Below are 21,204 nucleotides of genomic sequence, written 5' to 3'. Positions count from 1 at the left end.
GGGACGCCTCGTGATGCCGGGCACCTTCTCGTGGGTTTGCGGGCTGTTTATGTATCTTCTTCGGAGAAAACGTCTCGTCAGACCCTCTGACCAACTGTTACGCTGGACGATTCATTTCTTACCCGTGTCGTCTTCGTATTTGGGGTTGTACGTTTTCCATCTTCTGGGTACTGGTCTCTTACGGGATCTACGATTTGTAAAACCCTTCCATCTTATGGCCACCATTTCATCTTCTGGAAGGTTGTTCGGAGCACATGAGGTTTATGTTTTGATGGGGTCTGAGCCCTGGTTTTCTCTTTGGCTCCCGTGCTTCTGTGTCCTACCGCCAAGCCCACTCCTCTGTTTTCTCCTAAGACTTCCACAGTGTAAGTTCTTATATTTAGGTCTTTGGTCCATTTTGAGTTGGTGTTTGTACATGGTGTGAGGTAAGGGTCCAACTTCACCCTTCAGCACTTGGAAATCTAGTGGTACCATCGCTATTTGCCGAAAAGCCTATTTCCCCCCATCGGGTGGTCTTGGCATCCTTGCCAGAAATCAATTGAACACAAGTAGAAGGATTCAGGGCGCCTGGGTGGCTCAGTCAGTTAAGCGTCCGGCTTCGGCTCAGGTCACGATCTCCCGGTCTGTGAGTTCCAGCCCCGCGTCAGGCTCTGTGCTGACAGCTCGGAGCCTGGAGCCTGCTTCGGATTCTGCGTCTCCCTCTCTCTCTCTGCCCCTCCCCCACTCACGCTCTGTCCTTCTCTCGCTCAAAAATAAATAAATGTTAAAAAAAATTTAAATGGATTCACTTCCGGTCTCGCTGATCATACGGTCTTGATTACCACACCTCTTCCTGAGTTTTGAAATTAGAAAGCATCATTGCTTCAATTTCGTTCTTTTTAACGATCGCTTATTCTGTTTGTTCTGGGTCCCTTGCGTTTCCATGTAAGTTTCAGGACTAGCTGGCCTACCAACAGGCAGCTGGGGATTTGCCAGGGACCCTCCCGAATCTGTGGAGCGATCTGGAGAACCCGATTCCAGTGCCTGCGTCGGAGAGCAGCTGACCTCCCGGAGCTTCACATGTGTGGACGGGTGGCCATCGCCCTCACTTCTGTCACAACCACGTGTGCCAGTGACACCTGGGACACTTACCTGCCACCTCTCCCGGGTAGATCCGGAACCTGTGGACTAGCTTTCCTCTGCCCACACGGAAGGTAAAACCAAAGCATTTGTCTTCTGGTTACAAAAGTGAGCAAACCCATCACCACACACTTGGGGTGGCAAACAGCTAAGAGAGGGAGCTCCAGTGCCACGGCGCGTCCGCGGTGGGGGGCGGGTGTGTGGCGATGGGGCCCACAGAAGCTAGTCTCTGCTCAACTCCGCAAACCTGAAGCTGCTCTAAACGTACAGTTGGCTTAGAACCAACAGGAAACACAGAACTCCTGGTCACAGCCCGAATGACGTCCAGCCTCCCTCCTGGTCTGTTCCCTGGGTTGTGATTCGAGAGACACGTAGGCAGCCGCTGCTCGACCCCCGAGGTATCACGGGAGCCCAGGGGGCCACAGGACGGTCAGAGGCAGAGCCAGGATGTGGCCCGGGTGCCCCCAGAGCCCTCGCCTCATCAGGACACCCCACCGTGGGCCTGGGGGGCAGACAGGATCTCACTCACCTCATCTGACACTTTAAACCTCCGCAGCAAGGCCACGACCTTCTGCTTGAAGTTTTGTTGCTGCAAGGCAAGTGGGACAGAATCAGAACCGCAGGGGGTGGGTTCCCCGCCAAGGACACAGCGGGCTGCCAGGGGCAGCCGGCAGGAGAGAGGGGCCTGGCGCACAGTCTGTACGGGCTCCCGCGAGCGCGGCTGTCGCCCGCCAACAGCGCTGACCCTTCGCAAGCATTAAGAACCACAGCCGCACCGGACTTAGTAACAGACCCAGGAGGGGCGCAGGGAGGGCGTGTGCCGTCCCTATGGCTCTTCCCTCGGCCTCCTGTGGCTGGCCCCTTGCCACGGCACTGCCTCCCTCCTGTAGGACCCAGGGGTGGGCACGGGCTGGGCAGGGGAGGCAGCGAGGGCTCCGCAGAGACCCCAAGCTTCCTGTGTGCCCAGCGCTGCGCTGGGCCTCAGAGTCTGAGCTCTGGCCATGACTGAGGCAGCCGCCCTCAGCCACCCTCAAGGGGAGCCATGCTCCCCTGCACGGACACCCAGTGTAAACAGAGGCTCACACAGGTGCTGCCGTGCCCCCAGCCGGGGCCTCCAGAGGAGGTGGGGAGGTGTCTGGGCTTGTGCCCCGTGGCCTTTTACCCCGTGTCCAGCACCGTGCTGGGGGGCCTCAGCCCACATGTAGCAGTGGCTTGGCTCTGGGAGCTCTCCCGGGGTGGGCGTCCTGTGATGGGCCTCCACCTCCGTCTGGAGCTCCCCCCACCCGCCTACAGGCCTGCCCAGGCCCCAGGGCCTCTGTGCTGGGCAGGCCCAGAGGCTGAACAGAAACAAGGGACTGGCCTCACTCAGGGAAGGGGACAGCCTCCCAGCTCTGTTCCTCTGCTCTTGGAGTGGCCGGAGCAGGACGGGGGTAGCCCCGCCTCCTCCCCTGCCCCCCAGGGCCAGGAGCCACTGGCCCCCCCGGGCTGAGCTCTAGGACCCCCTGCCAGAGAATAAAGAACAATGGCCAGCGGCTCCTGGAGTCGTGGCCTGGGCCTCAGGGGAAGCCAGCAGAGCCAGATCAGGGGGACCTGGACGGCACCTCACCTCCCGACCCCCCACCCAGGGCCCCCCCAACCCCGACCCCCCCCACCCTGCCCCAGTGTTAGTAAAACCAGTTTCCACCGACCCTGGTCATGGACGCCGTTCTTACTATCGATCGCCGCTGCTTCTTGGGCTTGCCCACATCGAAGTCCTCCTCGTCCAAGTCCTGGGGAGACACGGAGCCCCGGGCTGGGAGGACTGCCCTCCCCCCTCTGCTTCCCCTCCCAGTGCCTCCCGCACGCGGGCCCCTCAGGAGGGTCCAGGGCTGTCTGCCGGGGGCTGTGCGGCTGCGGGGAGCCCTGAGGCCACATCTCCCAGGTGGCCGCACGTCCCGCACACCAGGCCCCAGGTTACCTGCCCTTGCACGGCATCGTCACTGGCCTCCTGCTCAGAGGAGAAGCTCTCATACTCCTCCTCAGAGTAGTTATCTACGGAACGAGCAAATGGAACAGGGAGTGCCTTGAGATTCCGACCGGTGTCCCGGCAATGAGGCAGCAGCCAGAGGACCGGGCCCTGGGCACCCGCAGCCCCCACGGGCACTTCCAGGTGGGGGCAGGGCCGCACCTCCCGGCTCCCACAGCGGCCCCCGTGGGCCTCAGACAATTCAGCCTGGATCTCGTGCCTGACTGGCTCCCCCACATGCCCTCCCACACCTCAGGGGAACAGTGGCCCCATCATGACGGTGGCAACAGCCACGCCAGGATCTGTGCCAGACTCCGGAAGGCATCATGGCCAACCCTGTGACCTCCTGCTGAGCTTGCAGCTGTGGGGCACAGGGACAGGACATGCGGCACGGGGTGTGGGACATGGGGATGGGACACACGGGACACGGGGTGCGGGGCGCGGGGATGGGACACGGGACACGGGGTGCGGGGATGGGACGCGGGACACGGGGTGCGGGGCGCGGGGATGGGACGCGGGACACGGGGTATATAGGGCGCAGGGATGGGACGTGGGACACGGGGTGCGGGGCGCGGGGATGGGACACGGGACACGGGGTGCGGGGCGCGGGGATGGGACGCGGGACACGGGGTATATAGGGCGCGGGGATGGGACCCCCAGCCTAGGTTCCCAGAGCAGGCACGATGTTGCCGTGAGGGTGCAGTCCAGAGGGAAACCCACCAACCCTCTCAGCCCCCCGCCCCGGCTTCTCAAACCCGGCAGGACGGGAAGGCAGACACACCTGTGGACTTGGCCTTGGGCCCAGCCTGCATGGCACTGTCCTCGTGGTCAATGGGCTGGCTGGACAGGGAGAAGATCCAGATCTCGGCCACCTTCACGGAGGCCTCCTTGACGCTGCTGCAGAGGCTCAGGACCTGGCCGCCCTCGGAAGGGTGCTGCATCACCTGGGGGCGGGGCAGGGCTGGGCGCTAGAAAGCGCACCGGGCAGCGCCACCTTCCGGGTGCACGTGAGCAACGGCACGCGGCAGGCAAGAGACACAACCGTGGGGCAGCCTGACAAGGGGAGGCACGGGACACGGGTGTGGGGGCCGCGGGAGGCCACTGGCCAAGAACGGGGCGGGGGGGGGGTCGGCACTAGGCTCTGCCACTGGGGACTGGAGGCTGTCAGAGAGGGGAGGGGCTTGGCCGCAGCGAACAGCGTGTGAGGCTGTGGCTGTGGGCCACCGACCCCGGAGACCCAAGTCCAGGGACCTGTGTCTGTGGGGGACCAAGGAGGACCGGCCAGCAGCGTGGGCCGGGAGTCTCGTGCGGCAGAGCCAACGCCCGCCAGGCTGGCCCACCTGGCCGGTGAGTCCTTAGAGCCATTCCGGTCGGGAGAAATTTCCAGCAGACCAGGGAGAGGGGCACCGCCTCCGCGCACCCCGTGCGCCAGCCCGGGTGAAAGCCTGCACCCCACACCCGTCTCTCAACCCAGTACCGCCACTGTCCGAGCCCCGCATGGGGGTCCCGGGCCAGATGAGAAGGGCCGAGGGGCACAGGGTCAGGCTGGTCAACCCACTCACACGTGGCGCCCTGCCCTGCCCTGCCCTGCCCCAGGCGGGCACCAGCACAGCTCCGTGTGGGCACCAAAGTGGCCTGGACAGCCCGGACCGCCACCCCATGATGGTGGAGGCCCCGCAGCACAAGACACACCAGGGCCCTCACCACAGCTCCCAGAAGCCCGGGCTCCTGAGCCCCACACCTGCCACACCTGGGACGCCAGGTCCCCCAGGACAAGGTGGCATCGGGCAGTCGGGTTCCATTCTGACCAACAGCGCTTGTTTCCAAGGGAGCTTCCTGACGTTCAGGTCACCCCCTGACCCAGAGCATCCCGGGCAGTGCCGGCAGAAGGGAACGGGGCTGTCCCGGGAGGGAGCAGCTGGGGTGGGGGCCCCCGCAGGGACGCTCTTTCCGGGAGGCCGCAGGACGGACCCACGCCGGGCCAGGATCTACCCTCGGCCAAAGAGCAGCCGTCACAGCAGAGCCCAGCCACACAGGCGGTCGGGTCGGGGCGCACGGGGCGGGGGGCAGCCGGCTGAGCGGGGACGCGCTCACCTCGGCCATGTTGATGGAGCCCGCCGCCAGCGTCTTGTAGCCCAAGATGGTCCGGTTTTTGTACCGCTTTCTCCGCTGCAGCATAATCTGGAGCTTGTTGCCTTCTCTTTTCAAGAAATGAGGGTACTGCAGAGAAGGGAAGTCACGGCTGCCCTATGTGCCAGCCGCCACTCCTCGCTGGGCCACCGTGGGCCTCAGTCCGGGACACGGTAAAAGCCGCCGCTGGCGGATGTGAGCGGACTGCCAGGGTCTCTGGGCGGTCGGCGGGGCGGTGGCCACCCAGCACAGCTGCCCACGGCGCAGACTGCAGAGGGCGTGGGCCCGTGAGTGGTGCTGGTCCAGGCTGCCGCGCAGAGCACGCCAGGGGCTGCAACAACAGGGCTCACGTGCGAGGAGCAGAGGCCACACCCCTGCACGCGGCTGTCCAGACCGCAGAGCCGTGCACTTGCGAGGGTGAACAGCTCTCTGATAAAACTGGCCCCCGAAAAAACTCAACACATAACCCAGAAGGTCCTGTGGTGGCGTCAGAATTAGGGTCACGTGCACAGCCAGGCAGGCCCGGGGGGCCGGCGGGAGGCAGGGGCCGGCGGGGTTCTCGCCGGCCTCGCTCAACCACAGCCCTCTGTGACACACTCACCAGGAGAGAAGGTTTTCAACGGGACGTGAGCTGATGCCCACACGGTATTCATCTTTAAAGCGAGTGTGTTAACAGGACAGCAGCACCCCCTTAAAACAACCCCCCAGAGAGAGAGGAAGGCAGGAGAGCAGCTGTGCAGGCCGGCCCTCGGTGGGGGGGGGAGGCGCCAGGGCAGGGGTTCTGGTTCTCGCTGGGGGGGCCCGTGCCGCGGTCGCACCAAACCCAGCATACTTCACAGGGGTCTGAACTTGCAGCACTGAGGGTCCATATGTTCCCCCCACCTCTTCTAAACACCGGAACAAAATAGTCTTTTTAAAAAGTTTTTCTTTCTTCATCTAAGGAATCTCTACACCCAGCGTGGGGCTCGAACGCACAACCTCCACCGACTGATCCAGCCGGGGGCCCCCCAAACGGCCTTTTGAGGGTGAGTCTAGGCCTCACTATGTTCTCTTCACGGCAGGAACAGGAGGGAAAGCTCGATCTAACAAAGCACACGCATCTTCTAAGGCTCTGGCTGAGCCCGAGGGGAGGACAGGCCCACCTGCAGGGAGAAGGTCAGCGCCAGGTCGGTCTCCACTTGTCCACTGGGGGGCAGCACGATCTCGTGGGACCGCAGGATCCGTTTGGAGCCCTGGGACACAACAGGACAGCTTCTCACTCACAAGAGAAACTGGCTAAGGACGTCACGTCGGCTCCCCGAAAACATCGGGATGAAAAGCCACAAGTCGGAGGGGGGAAGGCACAAGCTCACGGGATTCCCAAAGGCACCGTTGGGGAGACTTCCCAAGAGCCTTAAAAACGTCCATGTCCTTGACCCTCCAAGTCCTCCTGTAGCTGACCAAGAATGGTCCCTGCCACACCTCATGTGACTACCAAAATGCCGCAGCGGGGTCAGGGGGTAAATGGACGGCACCTGTTCAGGTGTGTGAGACGCCAAGCATTTCTGAGGGGTGACTGCCTCCCCAGAAAGCAAAATGTGGTACAAGGTGTGATAATTAACACACGGCAGCGCCGTCACTGGGACCAGATGAGAAGTCTAGAAACACAACCGAAAATACACAGATAGATGCACAAAACACAAACTCAGTGGATAATGAGCTCTCGGGTCACTAGGAAAACTAATCACTAAATACCTGTGGTAAGAAAATAAGTCATTTGCACAAAACATACAGGTCTTTACCTCAAGTCCTCTACCAAAATAAACCCCAAAGGCATTGAAGATGTTTCTCACAGTACCGTTTTAAAAGTGACTGTCCTAGGGGCGCCTGGTGGCTCAGCTGGTTAAGCGAGCAACTTCGGCTCAAGTCGTGATCTCACGGTTTGTGAGTTCAAGCCCCATGTCGGGCTCTGTGCCAACAGCTTGGAGCCTGGAGCTTGCTACGGATTCTGTGCCTCCCCCCCCCTCCAAATAAACATGAAAAAAATTGTTTTCTTTAATTTTTTTTAACAGTTCATTTATTTTTAAATGTTTATTTATGTTTGACAGAGAGACAGAGACAGAGCATGAGGAGGGGAAGAGCAGAGAGAGACGGAGACACAGAATCTAAAGCAGGCTCCAGGCTCTGAAATGTCAGCGCAGAGCCTGACATGGGGCTCGAACCCACAAACCGGGAGACCATGACCTGAGCTGAAGTCAGATGCTCGACTGACTGAGCCACCCAGGTGCCAGGTGCCCCCCTCCCCCGCCAAAATTTTTTTAAACAGCTGTCCCAACATGGACAGACCGGGAGGCTGAATGCTGATTGCAGGAAGCCACGGGACGGACATGGTGTGGCCCCACGTCTGCAGGGCACCAAGGGCAGGTGGGTTCAGAGCCACAAAAGAGAACTGCGGCTACGGGGGGAAGGGGCTCCTGTGGCGTCTGACCAAGACGAGGGTGCAGAGCAGCAGCTGAGGGCAGCAGCGGGTGTGGGTCCAGGACAAAAACAACAGACGTGTGAGCTGACGGGAGTGACGGAGAGGGAGGGGTCCTGGGCACAGCTGTGGGTCCGGGTGGACGGCCTGTGGACCACATGGCATTGGCTGCTCCAGCCCACACGGAGCTATGGAGCACGCGGACCAGCACCCGTCGCCTGAGCTCACGGGGTCCGTGAACGTGGGCTCTGGCAGCCGGGGACGGGGGTGCAGCAGGCACTCCGTCCCGTGGGGCGTCTGACGGCTGGGGCCCTAACAGGACAGGCACAGCTGAGGGGGCCCCTCGAAGGAGGAGCCAGCACACGCAGCTGCCTGTGAGCATGGCCACTGGGGGAGAGAGGTGCCGACAGGGCGGACCCCATCCGTAGGGGGGACACGTCCGCCAAGGGCCACGGGAGGCACCTTACGAGCAGCAGGGGGCTGAGAGCCCTCCTGACTCGGGAGCGGACGAGGAACTGGTGTCCCTGAAGGGGTCAAGGAAGCACACACGGCACCTCGTCCAGGGCGGCTGGCGGCTGGGTGAAGGCAGTGCTGAGGGTCGCTGCCCCCCAGGGTGGGGGCCCAGGTCAGGTCCTCCTGGAGAGCGATTTGCTTCAAGGCAAGATCCCGTGAGGATCAGAGGGACAGAGAGGGGCCTGAGGACGAGAGGCGGGCACAGCTAGACCAGCCCCGGGTCAGAGGTTGGCAGAGAAGGGCCAGCGGGCACTGGGCGCACATGTGAGGGTGTGCGTGGCACAATTCTGTTCTGGGAAGGCCCTTGTGCAAGTGACCTGCACACACACGCTCGCGTCCCTCCACCCTCCCCAGCCGCCAGCCCTTCACGCGGACAGGACTGCACCCTGGTTGTGTGGGGTCCAACCGTGCCAGAGCGCCAGGACCCTCCTCCAGGTCAAGCACCCGGGGCAGAGAGCTGGCGGTGTGGCCGTGCCCCCATCTCCTGCACGGCACAGGCACCCTGGGTGGACTGCCCTCACCTGCATCTTTTTTTTTTAATTTTTAAAAAAAAAATTTTTTTTTCAACGTTTATTTATTTTTGGGACAGAAAGAGACAGAGCATGAACGGGGGAGGGGCAGAGAGAGAGGGAGACACAGAATCGGAAACAGGCTCCAGGCTCTGAGCCGTCAGCCCAGAGCCCGACGCGGGGCTCGAACTCCCGGACCGCGAGATCGCGACCTGGCTGAAGTCGGATGCTTAACCGACTGCGCCACCCAGGCGCCCCATGCCCTCACCTGCATCTTGACGGCAATCACCACCGAGACCAGCTCCTTCTCCAGCTCCGTGAACACCACCAGCTTCTTCAAGGTCAGGCTGCACAACCTGCAGGGGCCAAAGGGCTGCTCAGCAGGGCCAGCGCCCTCCCACAGCCCCTCGAGCCCTAGGAAGGCCTGCCCTGGGCAGCTCCAGCCCCAGATGTGGCCCTCGCATCTCCCCAGGGAACTCAGCTAGGCCCAGGGCCACCCTCAAGGCTCCCTGCAGGTGGTGGGTGCCACTGGGCATCCCCTTGCTCCGGAGGGTCGCAGGGTGCGGGTCTCCTGCTTGTGGGGGCGCTCGATGCACGTCTGGGGGCAGGGCAGCCCGGGAAGGGGCGCAGACCAGGGAAGCCCCCCCCCAGGTACCGGCCGCCCACCTGCAGTCCCAGCTTCCAGCCTCCACAGGCCCCGCCCACCCGGCCCCGCCCCCTCGTCTCGACCCCGCCCTCGCCCCAGGCCTCCTGCCGGCCTCCGCCCTGAGCTTCCCTGAGCTTCCGGAACCCTCCCTTTCCCCACTCACCCTCCCACCCCCAGAGCAGGGGACTGGGAAGGGGGGGGGGGCGAGGGCGGGGCCCAGGTGGCCTGGGGGCACGCACGCACTGTGCCCCGCCGTCAGTGGGGTCCCTTTCTTCTGCTGTTGCTGCGGCGTGTGCCTCGCCCACCTGACATTACAGGACCCCGTCCACGCAGCCTTGCCTCCCGGGAGGCATTGGGGCCTGCCCAGAACAACCCCACCAGGGGGTCCAGGCAGGGGAGCGGGGCTGCGGGGAGGGGAGGGGGCGGGGGCGGGGGTGGGGTGGGCATCACAGAACTCAGCGGGACCCCTCTCCACAGCTCCCTGAAGCCCCGGCCCGGTTTCCCGCCCGGAGGAGGCCAGTGGGCTGCTGACGCGACAGCACCACACCCAGGAGCGCCACCAGCCAGGGCTGCCGCAGCCGGCCACACAGCTCGGGGAGCCGGGCCGAGTCGTAGACACCTGTGCCGGAACCCCACGGGCCCTATTTGGGAAAGGCACTCTGTCCGTGCCCAGCTGAGTCGTCACTCAGTCCCCGAAGCGTGCGTCTAACCCCAAGAGGCAGGACAGGTGCGGCCGTGCCAGGACGACGGGTGCGGCCATCTGCTGACTTCGGAGACTCTTCCTGTTCACATTTCTACATCTGGACAGCAGGCAGCGACCGTGCGAGGCAGGTGGGTTCAGGTCTGGATATAGGCCTGCGTGTGGTCAACGGTGTGGCCTTGGAAGGTTCCGTGGGCTCCCTGAGCACTCGCCAACCACCCACGGGGCAGAGATAGCCACCATGGTCCTGGGCATGGAGCTGAGACCCCACTGCCATTGTGGGCATGAAGTGAAGAAGGACCCTGCTGTTGTGTGTTTCATTAGATTCTGTATTTATCTAGCTGACATCCTTTAATTACGGGGCCAACTCCTGGCCAGAACCGCTTCCATCTCCCCTGAATCCACAGCCCATACTCTGAACCCCTCCTTAACCAACCCTCAACACCAACCTAATGTCCCTCTGCCCTAAACACCCAGGGCCAGCCCCCAGGACCTGCTGCCTCCTGTTTCCAGGGGCTGGTGAAGGACAGTAAACTCTCCTCTCAACGGCAGTCACGTCTCTGATAAGCTAAGACCGGCACACGCCACCCATTCCCATCCCGGGCCGAACGCCAGCCTGTCACAACGCGGCACTCAGGGCCACGTGGCGGATGATGGTGACGGCACTGCACTCCACTGAGCCCGCAGGGACCAGGAGACGGTCGTGAGGGCCTCCCCCGGCAGCGAGGCAGGTGACTCGGCAGCAGGAGGGCTCCAGGCTGCGATGTGTCCCTGACGGCCCCGGACACGCGTGCGCCCTGGGGAAGCCCAGCCTGCTCTGCCCGGCCGGCAGCTCTGAGTCTGCAGGAAACAGACTGCCAAGACGTCGCGTACAACTGGCATTGCTTCATCTTTAAAGAACAGAAGTCACGTAAAGTGTGTTCTCTGACCAACAGACTCAGCTAGAAATCAATACTAAAGGGGCACCTGGCCTCCTTGGTCGGTGGAGCACGAGACTCTTGATCTCAAGGTGGTGAGTTCGAGCCCCACGTTGGCCGTGGAGTCTACTTAAAACCAAAACAAAAAACCCAAACAGACAAAAAGAAATCAACAGTAGACAGGTGGCTGGAAACGCCAACCACTGGGGACAGCAGGCAGCGCTCGGACCCAGGAGGAAAGCTCAGAGGAGACCAGAAGTACCTTGTGGGGGTCGTGAGTGAGATGGGAGCGGAGACCCCTGGGAGGCAGCTACAGCCACTCTTGTGCTCGCTCACACTGGGCAGTGAGAAAGGCCTCAAGTGCCCAGGCTGGGCTCCACCTCAAGATCTTGGGAAAGGAGCCAACAGAACCCAGAGCGAGCGGGCAAGGAAGTAAGGAGACAAAAGCAGTAACAAGAAATCGAAGATAGAAAAACAATACGGGAATAAAATATAGAGTAAAGGATAAAACAAAACGAAAAGCTGCTTCTTTGGGAAGAGCAATGGAACTGATCAAACCCCTAGCCTAACAAAGAAAAAAGAGGACAGAACCACCAATACCAGAAATGAAAGAAGGTCACAGCATGTCAGGGACAAGGACCCCGGTAGACAGCGGGAAGTCTGGGGGCTGGCACACGACGTAACGATACGTAACAGTGTGCGACGCGACCCCGAACCTACAAACCGCCGCGGACCATGAACAGATCATCCCAACAGCCTAATCCATTAGAGAAACCGAAGAGCAAAACACCTCCTGAAAAAGAAAACTCCAGGTGGATTTAACCAGACACCAAAAGATGAAACCACACCAATTGCGTGTAGTATCTTCCAGAAAAGAGAAGAGGAAGGAATACTTCTCAACTCATTTTATGAGGTCAGCAATTACCCTGATACCAACACCAGACAAAAACATACAAAAAAAGAAACCTATAAACCAATATTCCTTTATGAACACAGACGTAAAGATCTTCAACAAAATATTAGCACACTGAACTCATCACGTATGGAAAGAAATGAGTATAACATGTCACGACTACGTGGGTCTGTTCCAGGAAGGCAAGACTTATCAACATTTATAACCAATCAGTGTAATTAACCCCGTCAACAGGCTAAATAAGAAAAACCATAAAATCTCCTCAACTGACTTTTAAAAATTGACAAAATTCAATCCCATTTGTGATCAAAACTCTTGGCGAACTAGGGGCAGACGGGAACATGCTGAGTGGCCAATGTCGTGCTGGCGGCAGGACGGGCCAGCACCTGAGACGGAGAGGCAGGCCTCCCCCTCACCGGGGGTAGGCTGTCCCCTGCAGCACAGCACAGAGCTGAAGGCCTGCCTATGCAACAAGGCAAGAAAAGGAAAAACACAGCTCTTGTTTGCATAACACAATAGTTTATGCAGAATAGCCCAAGGAATGTGGGAAAATGTGGAAGCCCCCAAACTAATGAGCTCACTAGCAAGATCATATGATACAAGTTCAACAGATAAATAGTCCCATTTCTACATATTGGCAATGAACAACTGAAAGTCAGTTTCCTGAAACTGCCATTTGTAGGAACTCCAAAAACAAAAAGGAAACACCCGAGCGTAACAAGACCAGTGTGGGACATGCCAGCTAATGAAAGGGGCCAGCCAAGGGTTCAGCAAGTGGACCTGAGCCACTGCATGGGGCATCAGTGTTCCCCAGACTAGACCTGCAGGCTTAGCACCCGTGAAGTCCCAGCACCACTCTTTGGTAGCTACCAGTAAGCTGGCTTTTAAGTTCACGCAGAATGGCAAAGGAACTAGGGTGATCAAAAGGACTCTAGGGGCTCCTGGGTGGCTCCGTCGGTTGGGTATCCAACTTCGGCTCGGGTCATGATCTTGAGGTTCTTGACTTTGAGCCCTGGGTCCGGCTCTGTGCTGGCAGCTCAGAACCTGGAGCCTGCTTCGGATTCTGTGTCTCCCTCTCCCTCCCTCTCTCTCTCTCTCTCTTTCTCAAAAATAAACAAACATTAAAAAAAAAAAAAGGACTCTGAAGAGGAGAACCGAGGAAGGTGAGGGCTGTCCAGATCTGCAGGGACTTGCACGCTGCTCGCAGGGCAGAGGCAGGGAGGTACAGGACAGACACAGGAAGTCCACTGTGCTAGACTTCACCAAAATTTTGTGAAAAATGGAAAGGGGCTAGGACTGGCAGAAAATACTTGCACATTGCATATCTGACCAAGGGTTTAATCCACAATATATAAAGAACCCTCAAAACTCAACAGTAGGAAAATAAAGAATCCAATTAAAAAACAGGCAAAAGATTTGCAGATGCTTCACCAAAAAAGACATACAGACAGTAAAGCAGCCCATGAAAAGATGGAAATGAAAACCAACAAGGTCCCTGCCCCACCCCTACTGCAGGGGTGGTTCTGGGTGGACTGTCCAGTGTCCTGAGCCTGGTTGAGGGGGTCACAGGGACCTCGAAGCTGTGGACAAACACGGCGGCAGGCTGAGCTTTACTGTAAGTTGTGAACAGTAAGTTTTCAAAAATTAAAAGATGCCACAAGACCCAAGGGAGGCCTTATCTGGGTCCTGCTGTGAATAAACGAATTATCTGAAATGCCCACACAGCCCCTCTTTGGGTCTCGAGCTCCTCAGGGCTTTTCACGACGCCTGTTTCTAGACAACTGGTTAGACTGGGCAGGGGCCGGGGTGGGCCCAGCATCTGCTTTCCACAGCTGGGACGGAGACGACTGTGTCTGGCTGGGGAGTACAGTGGCACCCCACTCTGATGTGTCCTCGTCACAGTGACCCCTCGAGAGGCCACAAACAGAGCCTCGGGCTTTCTGTGGGAAGGGAAGGGTGTCTCTTCTCGAAGCCTCTGCAGGCGACTCGTGGCCGTGCAGAGGGTCCGTCTACGCTGCCGCTGACCGGCCTGCCTCCAGAGTTACGCCTCCCAGATGGGCAGGACAATCACAAGCCGTTTGGATTTCCCTCTTTTTTCTTTCTTTTTTTTAAAATTCTAAGATACGTTTGAGCTGATGCGACTTGTGCGAACAACATGAGAGGCATACAAGGAGTCATTAGCATACAGACACTGAGCCAGATGGAAGAAACATTACTTGTTTTTATACAAGATGGGTTCGGAGAGAAAGGCCCGAGGGCTGGGTTACAGATTATAGCCAAGGACGAGATTCATTGCATAACACCAGGCCCGCAAGGAAATCATGAGCAAATCCGCTGAAAACACCCCACCAACGATGATTCATCACTAAGCTGGGGCTGTTACTGTGTCAGACGCCCTGCAACGCAGCAGCCTCAGCAGTAACAGAAACGGAGGCCGCGCTGTCAGTACGCCCACCGTGCCCCCAATGGGCGAAAACCCTGCATCCCATCCGAGGGACACCGGCCCCCCGCCTGCCCTCTCCTCCCTCTGGGATGGCGTCTGCTCGGGACTGGAAAGCCCACTGCACAGCCAACCCCGGAGGAGCGCTGTCTGGCTTTCTGAGACACAGAAGCGTGGGGCCTCCAGAAGCACCGCGGTGACATCACTAACACCCACCCATCCCACGCCGGAAATCAATAACCCCTCTGCGTTGACTTCAGATCTTTTTAAAGAGATCGCGGCCAGAACCACAGACACCCGCCAATGTACCTCCCCGCCCCGCCCTCCTTCCCCTTTGCGGGAGCCACCATGGGGGGGGGGGGTCTCCTTCCAGGAGTCGGCCAGCCGTCCCCCAACTGGCCCCCCCCACCCTTTCCCCCCAGAGGCCACAGTCCTGCCTGGCAGGCAGCCGGGTGAGGCCCCTGAACAGCCAGGTGGTGGAACCTGAGCAGGGGTGACGTGTGGCTCCCCCTTTGCTCGTTCCTTCTCCAGGCCGCGGTGTCCGGGCCCAGGCAGCCACCCTGACCCAGACATGGACGCGACGTGCCGTCCCTGGACCACAAACACCTGCGGGGCTACCCCAGGTGGGGGGTGGGGGTGGGGAGGCTCAGTTTCTGGTTCCCCGATGGTGCCAGACTGCCAGGCACACTGTTGTCACCACACACACACACACACACACACGCGGCAGGGCATGGTTTCTGAGGTGGCACGGCGCACGTCACACGGCCTACGTGTCTGTGACGTGTCCTCTCCACCCCACACCTGGTTTCTCTCGGACTGCGGCAGTGCTGGACCACCTGATAAACGCGCACTCCCGTACCATGCGAGCACGTGGCCTGTCCACCCTCTCCGGGTGCCTGCAGACGCACAACACGCTCTGGTCCACACGTGCTCCGAGGGGCAGCCACATGCAGGGGGCTGCGTGGTCCGGGCTCCGCCCAGGGCTCCCAGGTTACGGGACTAACGTGCATCCTACTGGCCCAGGGGGGTGCTGACCCGCACACACACTCGGGGGCCCGGGACGGCCACCAGGACCCAGGCGGCTTCCAAAGGCGGGAAGTCCAAGACCAGGACGCCGGCAGGACCGCACCTGGGACAAGGGTCCGTCCCAGGCCTCTGTCCTCGGCTCGCGGGCGGTGGCCCTCACACCCCCTCCCTTTGCACACGTGTCCGTGGCTGTGCTGCGCTAGGACCCGCCTAACGGCCTCGTGTTTCCCAAACGTCCTGACGAACGGTCTCACCATCTCAACTTACCACCTCTGCAAGGCTCTGACCACACTCGCCCCCGAGGTGCTTCTGGAGTTAGGGATTCGACGTGTGATTCGAGGGGGAGGCAGTGCGGCTCGGGACGCTCACCAACGCCCCGAAGCAGCAGTCTTTCCGTCTGGGTCTGTGTTTCCCCCTTGCGCTTGCTGCCGGGAGGTGCCCATGGCCACGAGCATGGCCTGCAGCCGTCCGTGCCCTCCGCCCGTCCCTCTCGTGCGGTGTCTTCTTACCGCCCAGGACTCATCTACTCTGGAGGCATTCACGGCAGATACCATCTCCTGGCCGCAGGCGGTCACGCGAAGGTGCTTCCCGCGTGCTTACGTAATAAACGTGTCTCATGGTTTAGGCCTCGGGGCGCACTCTCGCGCTCTGTTCTTTGAGCCCGGCCCCCTCCTCCCAACCGCTCCTCCTGCTTTGACGCCCAGGGCATTCGGCGCCCCGGGCCGTGCTGTGTGTGCAGAGCCGGCGGTCCCCTAGTTCAAGGGCTCGTCCTGTCCTTACGGACGCCCGGGCCCTCTCCGAAGCCTGCCGTGGTCCCAAAGGTGATTCTGCGCTCATCTGTCTCACGTACTTGCGCCAAAGTCACAGTATTAATTAGTACAGCCTATTTAAACAAACACCCGTCTGCTGAGGAAGGAAGGTATGCCGCCAACGCGGACACCCTTCACTCTCGCCTGAAGCCACCGGTCTGTTCCACGTAACCTGTAGGCTTGGCTCGCAGGGGTCTTTCCCTGCCTGGGTCCTCGTGTGCTGACTTCTGTCTGGGCAGTGGAGTCTGTGCACCCCTCACCCAGGTGCTTCCTGTCCTGGGGCAAGGGCCACGTGCCTTCAAGGCCCGCGTCCACTTGATTCCTAGACAGACACCCCTTGCTCGCGTGACTAACGCTGCTTTTATCTTCCAGCTGTTACTGCAGGCACTTCGACACGGACCCTGGACGCTGACCTTGGACCAATCAACATTACAGAACTCCTGTCTTCAGGGTCCTACTGCCCTTATAAAGTGGACGCCTTTCCAGTCTCTGCAGCACTTTGTAGGAGACAGGACTTACTTCTTAAGGAGTTGGTGAAATTCACCAATAAAACCATCCGACGCTGTTTAGGGAACAGGAGGTTTTAACGCAACTTGACTAAATTGTAGTTAATTCACGTTTTCTCTTTCACGAAGTCAGTTTCTCAGTCATAATCTCACCAACTGCCCTCTCAGGATTCGTATCAATCGCCGTTGTCTGCCGCGCTCCTGACGTTTCCCTGCCAGCTCCTCCCCACCACGTCTGTATGTGCGCTCTCCGACTCTTCCCCCCTTTTGCCAAAGGCTGGCCACGTTCTCGGCCTTTCCCCGCAGTGGGCCTCCGGCTTCGTGAAGTCACCATTGTTTCTATCTCATGACGCTGGCTCTTTGCGACCTCCATTTTTCGGTCTGTCTTAGACTCCCGTTGTTCTCCACGTGCCCGTGACGGGACGCTCACTAGGTCCCCAACATCTGCACTCCGAGTGGGGGTGTCAGTGCTCGGGAGCGACGCTGGCGTGGGGGCAGCAACACGGGGTTCTGGACTCCACCGTCCCATGCGCACCACCTCCGCGAGGGGTTGGGGAGGGCGGCCCCTGTTTCCTGCGACCCCACCACGGACGTGCCGCTGGGGCCCACCAGCCATCCCCGGCCCCCTCCCCGGCTCCAGCCCGGCCCTGGGGCCTCCCTCATGCAAGTGGACCTCCCGGGGACCTCCTTGCGTTTGTTCAAGCGTGGGTGTGCGCCCAACAACGGTTTCCTCCTCTCTCTCCAAGGCAGCCGGCCTGGCCCCGGGTAAGGTCATCCTGGGTGTGTGTGTGCGGGGGGCGGTTAACGTGAGACGCCTGTGCTCCTGGCAAGGGGGAGTCCGTGTCTCTGCGTACGAGGCCCTGAACACACACTTCGCTCCTCAGGGTCTCTGGTTCCCGCCGTGAGGGAAGAGCCCACCCACAGGGCAGCCAGCCACGGCAGTCGGCAGAGGCTCCCCTGACCCAGGACAACTGGACGCCTGGGCCGGGCTGTAATCGGGCTGGAGCAGGCGCCAGGCCCCCTGCCCCCGGGCCTCTGTCCTGCACCAGCTCCGGGCGCTACGGCTTCCGAGTGTTCTACGGTCAGTGGTCCTCATGGGGGGCCAGGGGGTCAACAGGACGGAGCCCCTCGAAGGAGGGCAGGCCTCCTGGCTGCCGCAGGGAGCCCCCCCACGCCCAGGCCACGAACAGAAGGGCCGGCCTGGGCGCCGGGCAGAGGATGGACACCTGGGTCGTGAGGGCCAGCGTCTGGAAGAGGAAGGTACCGGCAGGGGAGAGGGGACAGCAGTTGGGGGCAAGGGTGGAAGCGAGATGGTTGCACAGGAGAGGGGACTCGGGGGGGGGGCCACGACCACTCGAGGTGACCTGTACTGGCAAGGGCACAGGACCTGGAGGGCGGGGACCAAGTCAAGTGCGGGATCGAGGTGAGTGTGAACTGAGCCATGGGACCCCGGGACAGAAGGCTGGCAGGGAGGCCAGGGCGGGGAGCAGAGCACCCTGGGAAAGCGAGAGTGGGGTGCAGGGGCCTCCCCCTGGGCCTCTCAACATGGCCCCACAGGCCAGAACACGCATGGCCGGGGGGGGGGGGGGGGCAGGGTGAGGCGCTCCGCCCTGGGGTCAGGGAAGGTGCCCTGGGGCGGGCAGGTGACAGGGGCCAACACCGTTCCCTCAGGGCGGTGACACGAGGTAGGGGACAAGATCCCGAGGCCCCCTGGTTTCAGTGAGTTGCAGAATAAGTGAAATTACAGAAACTTCACAGAAACCTGGTTTTGCAGAAATTTTATACACGCGAAGCCTGCAAGGCCTTTCCACCTCCACCGGAGAGCGTCTTGTGGTGGCTGGGAGGACGCCCACCCACCCCTCCCCCAGTCCTGACCTTTGGGACCCACGCGCTGGCCCCACTGCTCCCCATTGCTGGGCCAGCACCTGCACCCCCGCCCCCCAGGACCTCAATTCCAAGCTGGAGGAAAAGCCCCGAGGGGGGGAGACAGAGCTGGGAGCAGCACAGGGAAGAGGGACCCCCCCCCCCACACACACACATCCTCACGTGTGACACAAACCAGAGACGGGAGCCCGTGCAGATGCAGCGGCCTGGGAGGTGTGTGTGCCACTAACCAAATTACTCACAAGGAGCTGCGTGGGGACAGTTCTCCAAAGGTGGGGTCTGAGTGGGGCACCACGGGGGTCCCTCGGGCTCCAGGAGGTCAAGGGACAGAGGAAGATCAGTCCCCACCTGTGGGGGGTCTGGTTGGCCTGGGGCTTTGGAGACCACACCTCAGTCTGCAGGCAGACCTGTCACGTGTCTCGTGGGCTCCCCTCTGGGTCTCCAGCTGAGTCCAGCCGGACACTGAGGGTCAGAGCTGGTCGACACCACGGTTTCAAGTCCCGACCCCTCCCTCTGTGAGCGTTAATCGCTACAGCATGATTTTGGGGGACAGTTTGGCAATGTCCAGTTCCCTTTATTGAAGTAAAACATACGTAACATAAAATTTACCATTTTTAATTGTGCGGTTGGGAGGCATTAAGCACGTTCTCACTGTCACACGTCCATCACCACCGTCCGTCTCTAGAACTTTCCATCGTCCCCAACCTGAAACTCTGTTCCCGTTCAACGCTCACCACCACCCCCCTCTGTCCTGCTCTGTGTCCGTATGGACCCGACCCCTCTAGGGACCTCGCAGGAGTGGAATCTGTGTCCTCTAGGACTGGCTTGTCCCTCAGTGCAGTGTCCTCGCAGCTCACCCACGTGTGAGCAGGGCCAGAATCTCCTCCATCTCTAAGGCCTGTTTATTCACTCACCCCGTGATGGACACGGGCCGCTTCCGTGGCCCAGCTACTGTGCATCATCATGCTGTTTCCAGTTCCTTCGGGACACCCAGCCGGGAGCGCGGCTGCTGGGGGCTCTGTGCTCAGCACCCCCCTATGACCCCCAGGCTACACCAATTACGTTCCCCCAACAGGGCACGGGGTTCTGGTTTTTAACGTTGGGTCAAAAACTTTCGCCAGCAGGGTTCTCCCACAAACAGGGCTCCACAACGCCACGTGACCCCCAGGCCCGTCCAGAGAGTGGGGACACCCACGTGCCACACTCACTCGCTGCAGACTCTGGGCAGACAGTGCGTGGAGAACACACTGACCCCTCAGAGCGGAGGGGCCAACATGTCAGGGGCCGCGTCCCCACCTGGGCCCTGCCCGCAGCTCGGCGCCTGCATGGCCGGGGGAGGGGCCCAGATGACGCATCCTGCCGGGAGGAGCGCCAAGACCCCCGTCTTCTCCACAGGCTGTGCCTGCTCCTGGGGTACCAGGGCTCCTGCAAGGGGCCTCCAGTTTCTTTTTTGTCTGTTTCCACCTGTTTCAGCTCCAGTCTCCAGTTCTTCTCAGCTTCGTCTGGCCCCTCGTGCTGAGCCTTCTGCGTCTGCCATGGAGTTCCAGCAGCCACGGCGGAATGTTCTGGAATGTTCTTTCACCAGACCCCCCCATCCCCATTTCACAGATGCAGGCGTGTGCCACTGTTGAGTTCTGCCCCCTGCCCACCCACTCTCCCTTGCTCTGCTGGGCCTGGAGGCTGGTGGCTGCTAGAATCTAGAGCAGGGACCAGGAGGCCACCAGGCTCCAGCCTCTGCCCTGGGCGTCTGTGCCTCGGCTCCACCCTCCCACTACTGGTTGACCCGGTGGCCCTGGTCCTCCTCCCAGGGCTCCTCCTGAGGCTCCAGCCCTCCTTGGCTCTGCCGGGCCTCAGGAGGGGGCACACCAACCTGTGCCCGCTCTGGTCTTCTGTACCCTTCCCGCTAAGATGGAAAGTTCCCGACATGCAGCCTCTCTCCAATGCGTGGCCTGTGTCCTCCAGACCACCCAGGGGTGAAGCCCAGGCCTCCTGCCCCTGCCTCTCTCCATCTCCTGGATGCCCTCCGTTCTGTCCTCCTCTGCATCTGCGCCGTGGCCCCGTGCGGTCCTGCTGGTGCCCGCTGGTATGGAGATGCCTCGCTGCCAGAGCCTGGTGCCTGGCCCCGTCCGGCCTCTGGGCAGGCCCGACGGGCAGCGTCGACCGAGACTTCCCACACTGCCGGCCCAGGATCCGAGCCGGCCCGCGCTCAGCCGCCTTGTGACCCCCGCCACCCCACCCCCCGCCCCGGGCGGCGACCAGGGCCCTGCCGCCGCCGTGTCACTGCCTCTTCTCCCCTCACCGAGGGCCCTCGGGGCTGGGAAACGTTCGCTTCCCACCGTCTGGACTGGCCCCAGCAAGCAGAACAGCACCCCGCGCACACAGGCAGGCCCTCGCCCAGGAAGACGAGAGCCAGGGACACCAAGCCGCGTGGAGGAAGGCGCAAGACCCCAACTCTTCCTGAGATGGGAAATGCGGACGCCAGCACAGAGAGGTCAGAGATGGACCACAGATGCGGGAAGACAGCTGCTAGCAGACAAAGGGCCAAAGTCCCGGGAACAAAGCCTCTCACAGAAGCACAACAAAGAGACAAACAATCCACAGAACGGGGGCGACGGCCACGAAGAGGCGACCC

The 21,204-nt window shown here is 60.8% G+C and overlaps 1 protein-coding gene and 1 long non-coding RNA gene across 9 annotated transcripts in view; both read right to left on the bottom strand.

Moving 5' to 3' along the window:
- The window catches only part of PACS2 (phosphofurin acidic cluster sorting protein 2), a 55,964-nt gene that overhangs the window by 18,086 nt on the left and 16,674 nt on the right, over positions 1 to 21,204 (bottom strand). For 5 of the 8 annotated variants that reach the window (XM_045452200.1, XM_045452199.1, XM_045452203.1 and 2 more), the window contains exons 2-8: positions 9,000 to 9,087; positions 6,397 to 6,486; positions 5,219 to 5,344; positions 3,906 to 4,068; positions 3,077 to 3,150; positions 2,808 to 2,888; positions 1,649 to 1,708 (exon numbers count right to left, since the gene is read on the bottom strand). In XM_045452200.1, the coding sequence (XP_045308156.1) occupies positions 1,649 to 1,708; positions 2,808 to 2,888; positions 3,077 to 3,150; positions 3,906 to 4,068; positions 5,219 to 5,344; positions 6,397 to 6,486; positions 9,000 to 9,087 (682 nt within the window). The remainder of the gene's footprint in view (positions 1 to 1,648; positions 1,709 to 2,807; positions 2,889 to 3,076; positions 3,151 to 3,905; positions 4,069 to 5,218; positions 5,345 to 6,396; positions 6,487 to 8,999; positions 9,088 to 21,204) is intronic. The other 3 variants (XM_045452198.1, XM_045452201.1, XM_045452202.1) reach the window with 1 other exon arrangement.
- On the bottom strand, positions 11,320 to 21,178 carry LOC123584373. Its single transcript, XR_006705380.1, has 3 exons — positions 19,775 to 21,178; positions 16,054 to 16,058; positions 11,320 to 11,331 (listed from the first exon to the last, which is right to left on the bottom strand). It is a non-coding gene; the product is annotated as an uncharacterized LOC123584373 (long non-coding RNA).

This window comes from Leopardus geoffroyi, chromosome B3 (genome assembly GCF_018350155.1).
Source record: "Leopardus geoffroyi isolate Oge1 chromosome B3, O.geoffroyi_Oge1_pat1.0, whole genome shotgun sequence".
Taxonomy (NCBI): domain Eukaryota; kingdom Metazoa; phylum Chordata; class Mammalia; order Carnivora; family Felidae; genus Leopardus; species Leopardus geoffroyi.
The sequence above is the reverse complement of the archived record's forward strand: the minus strand, read 5'-3'. Positions and strand labels throughout refer to the sequence as shown.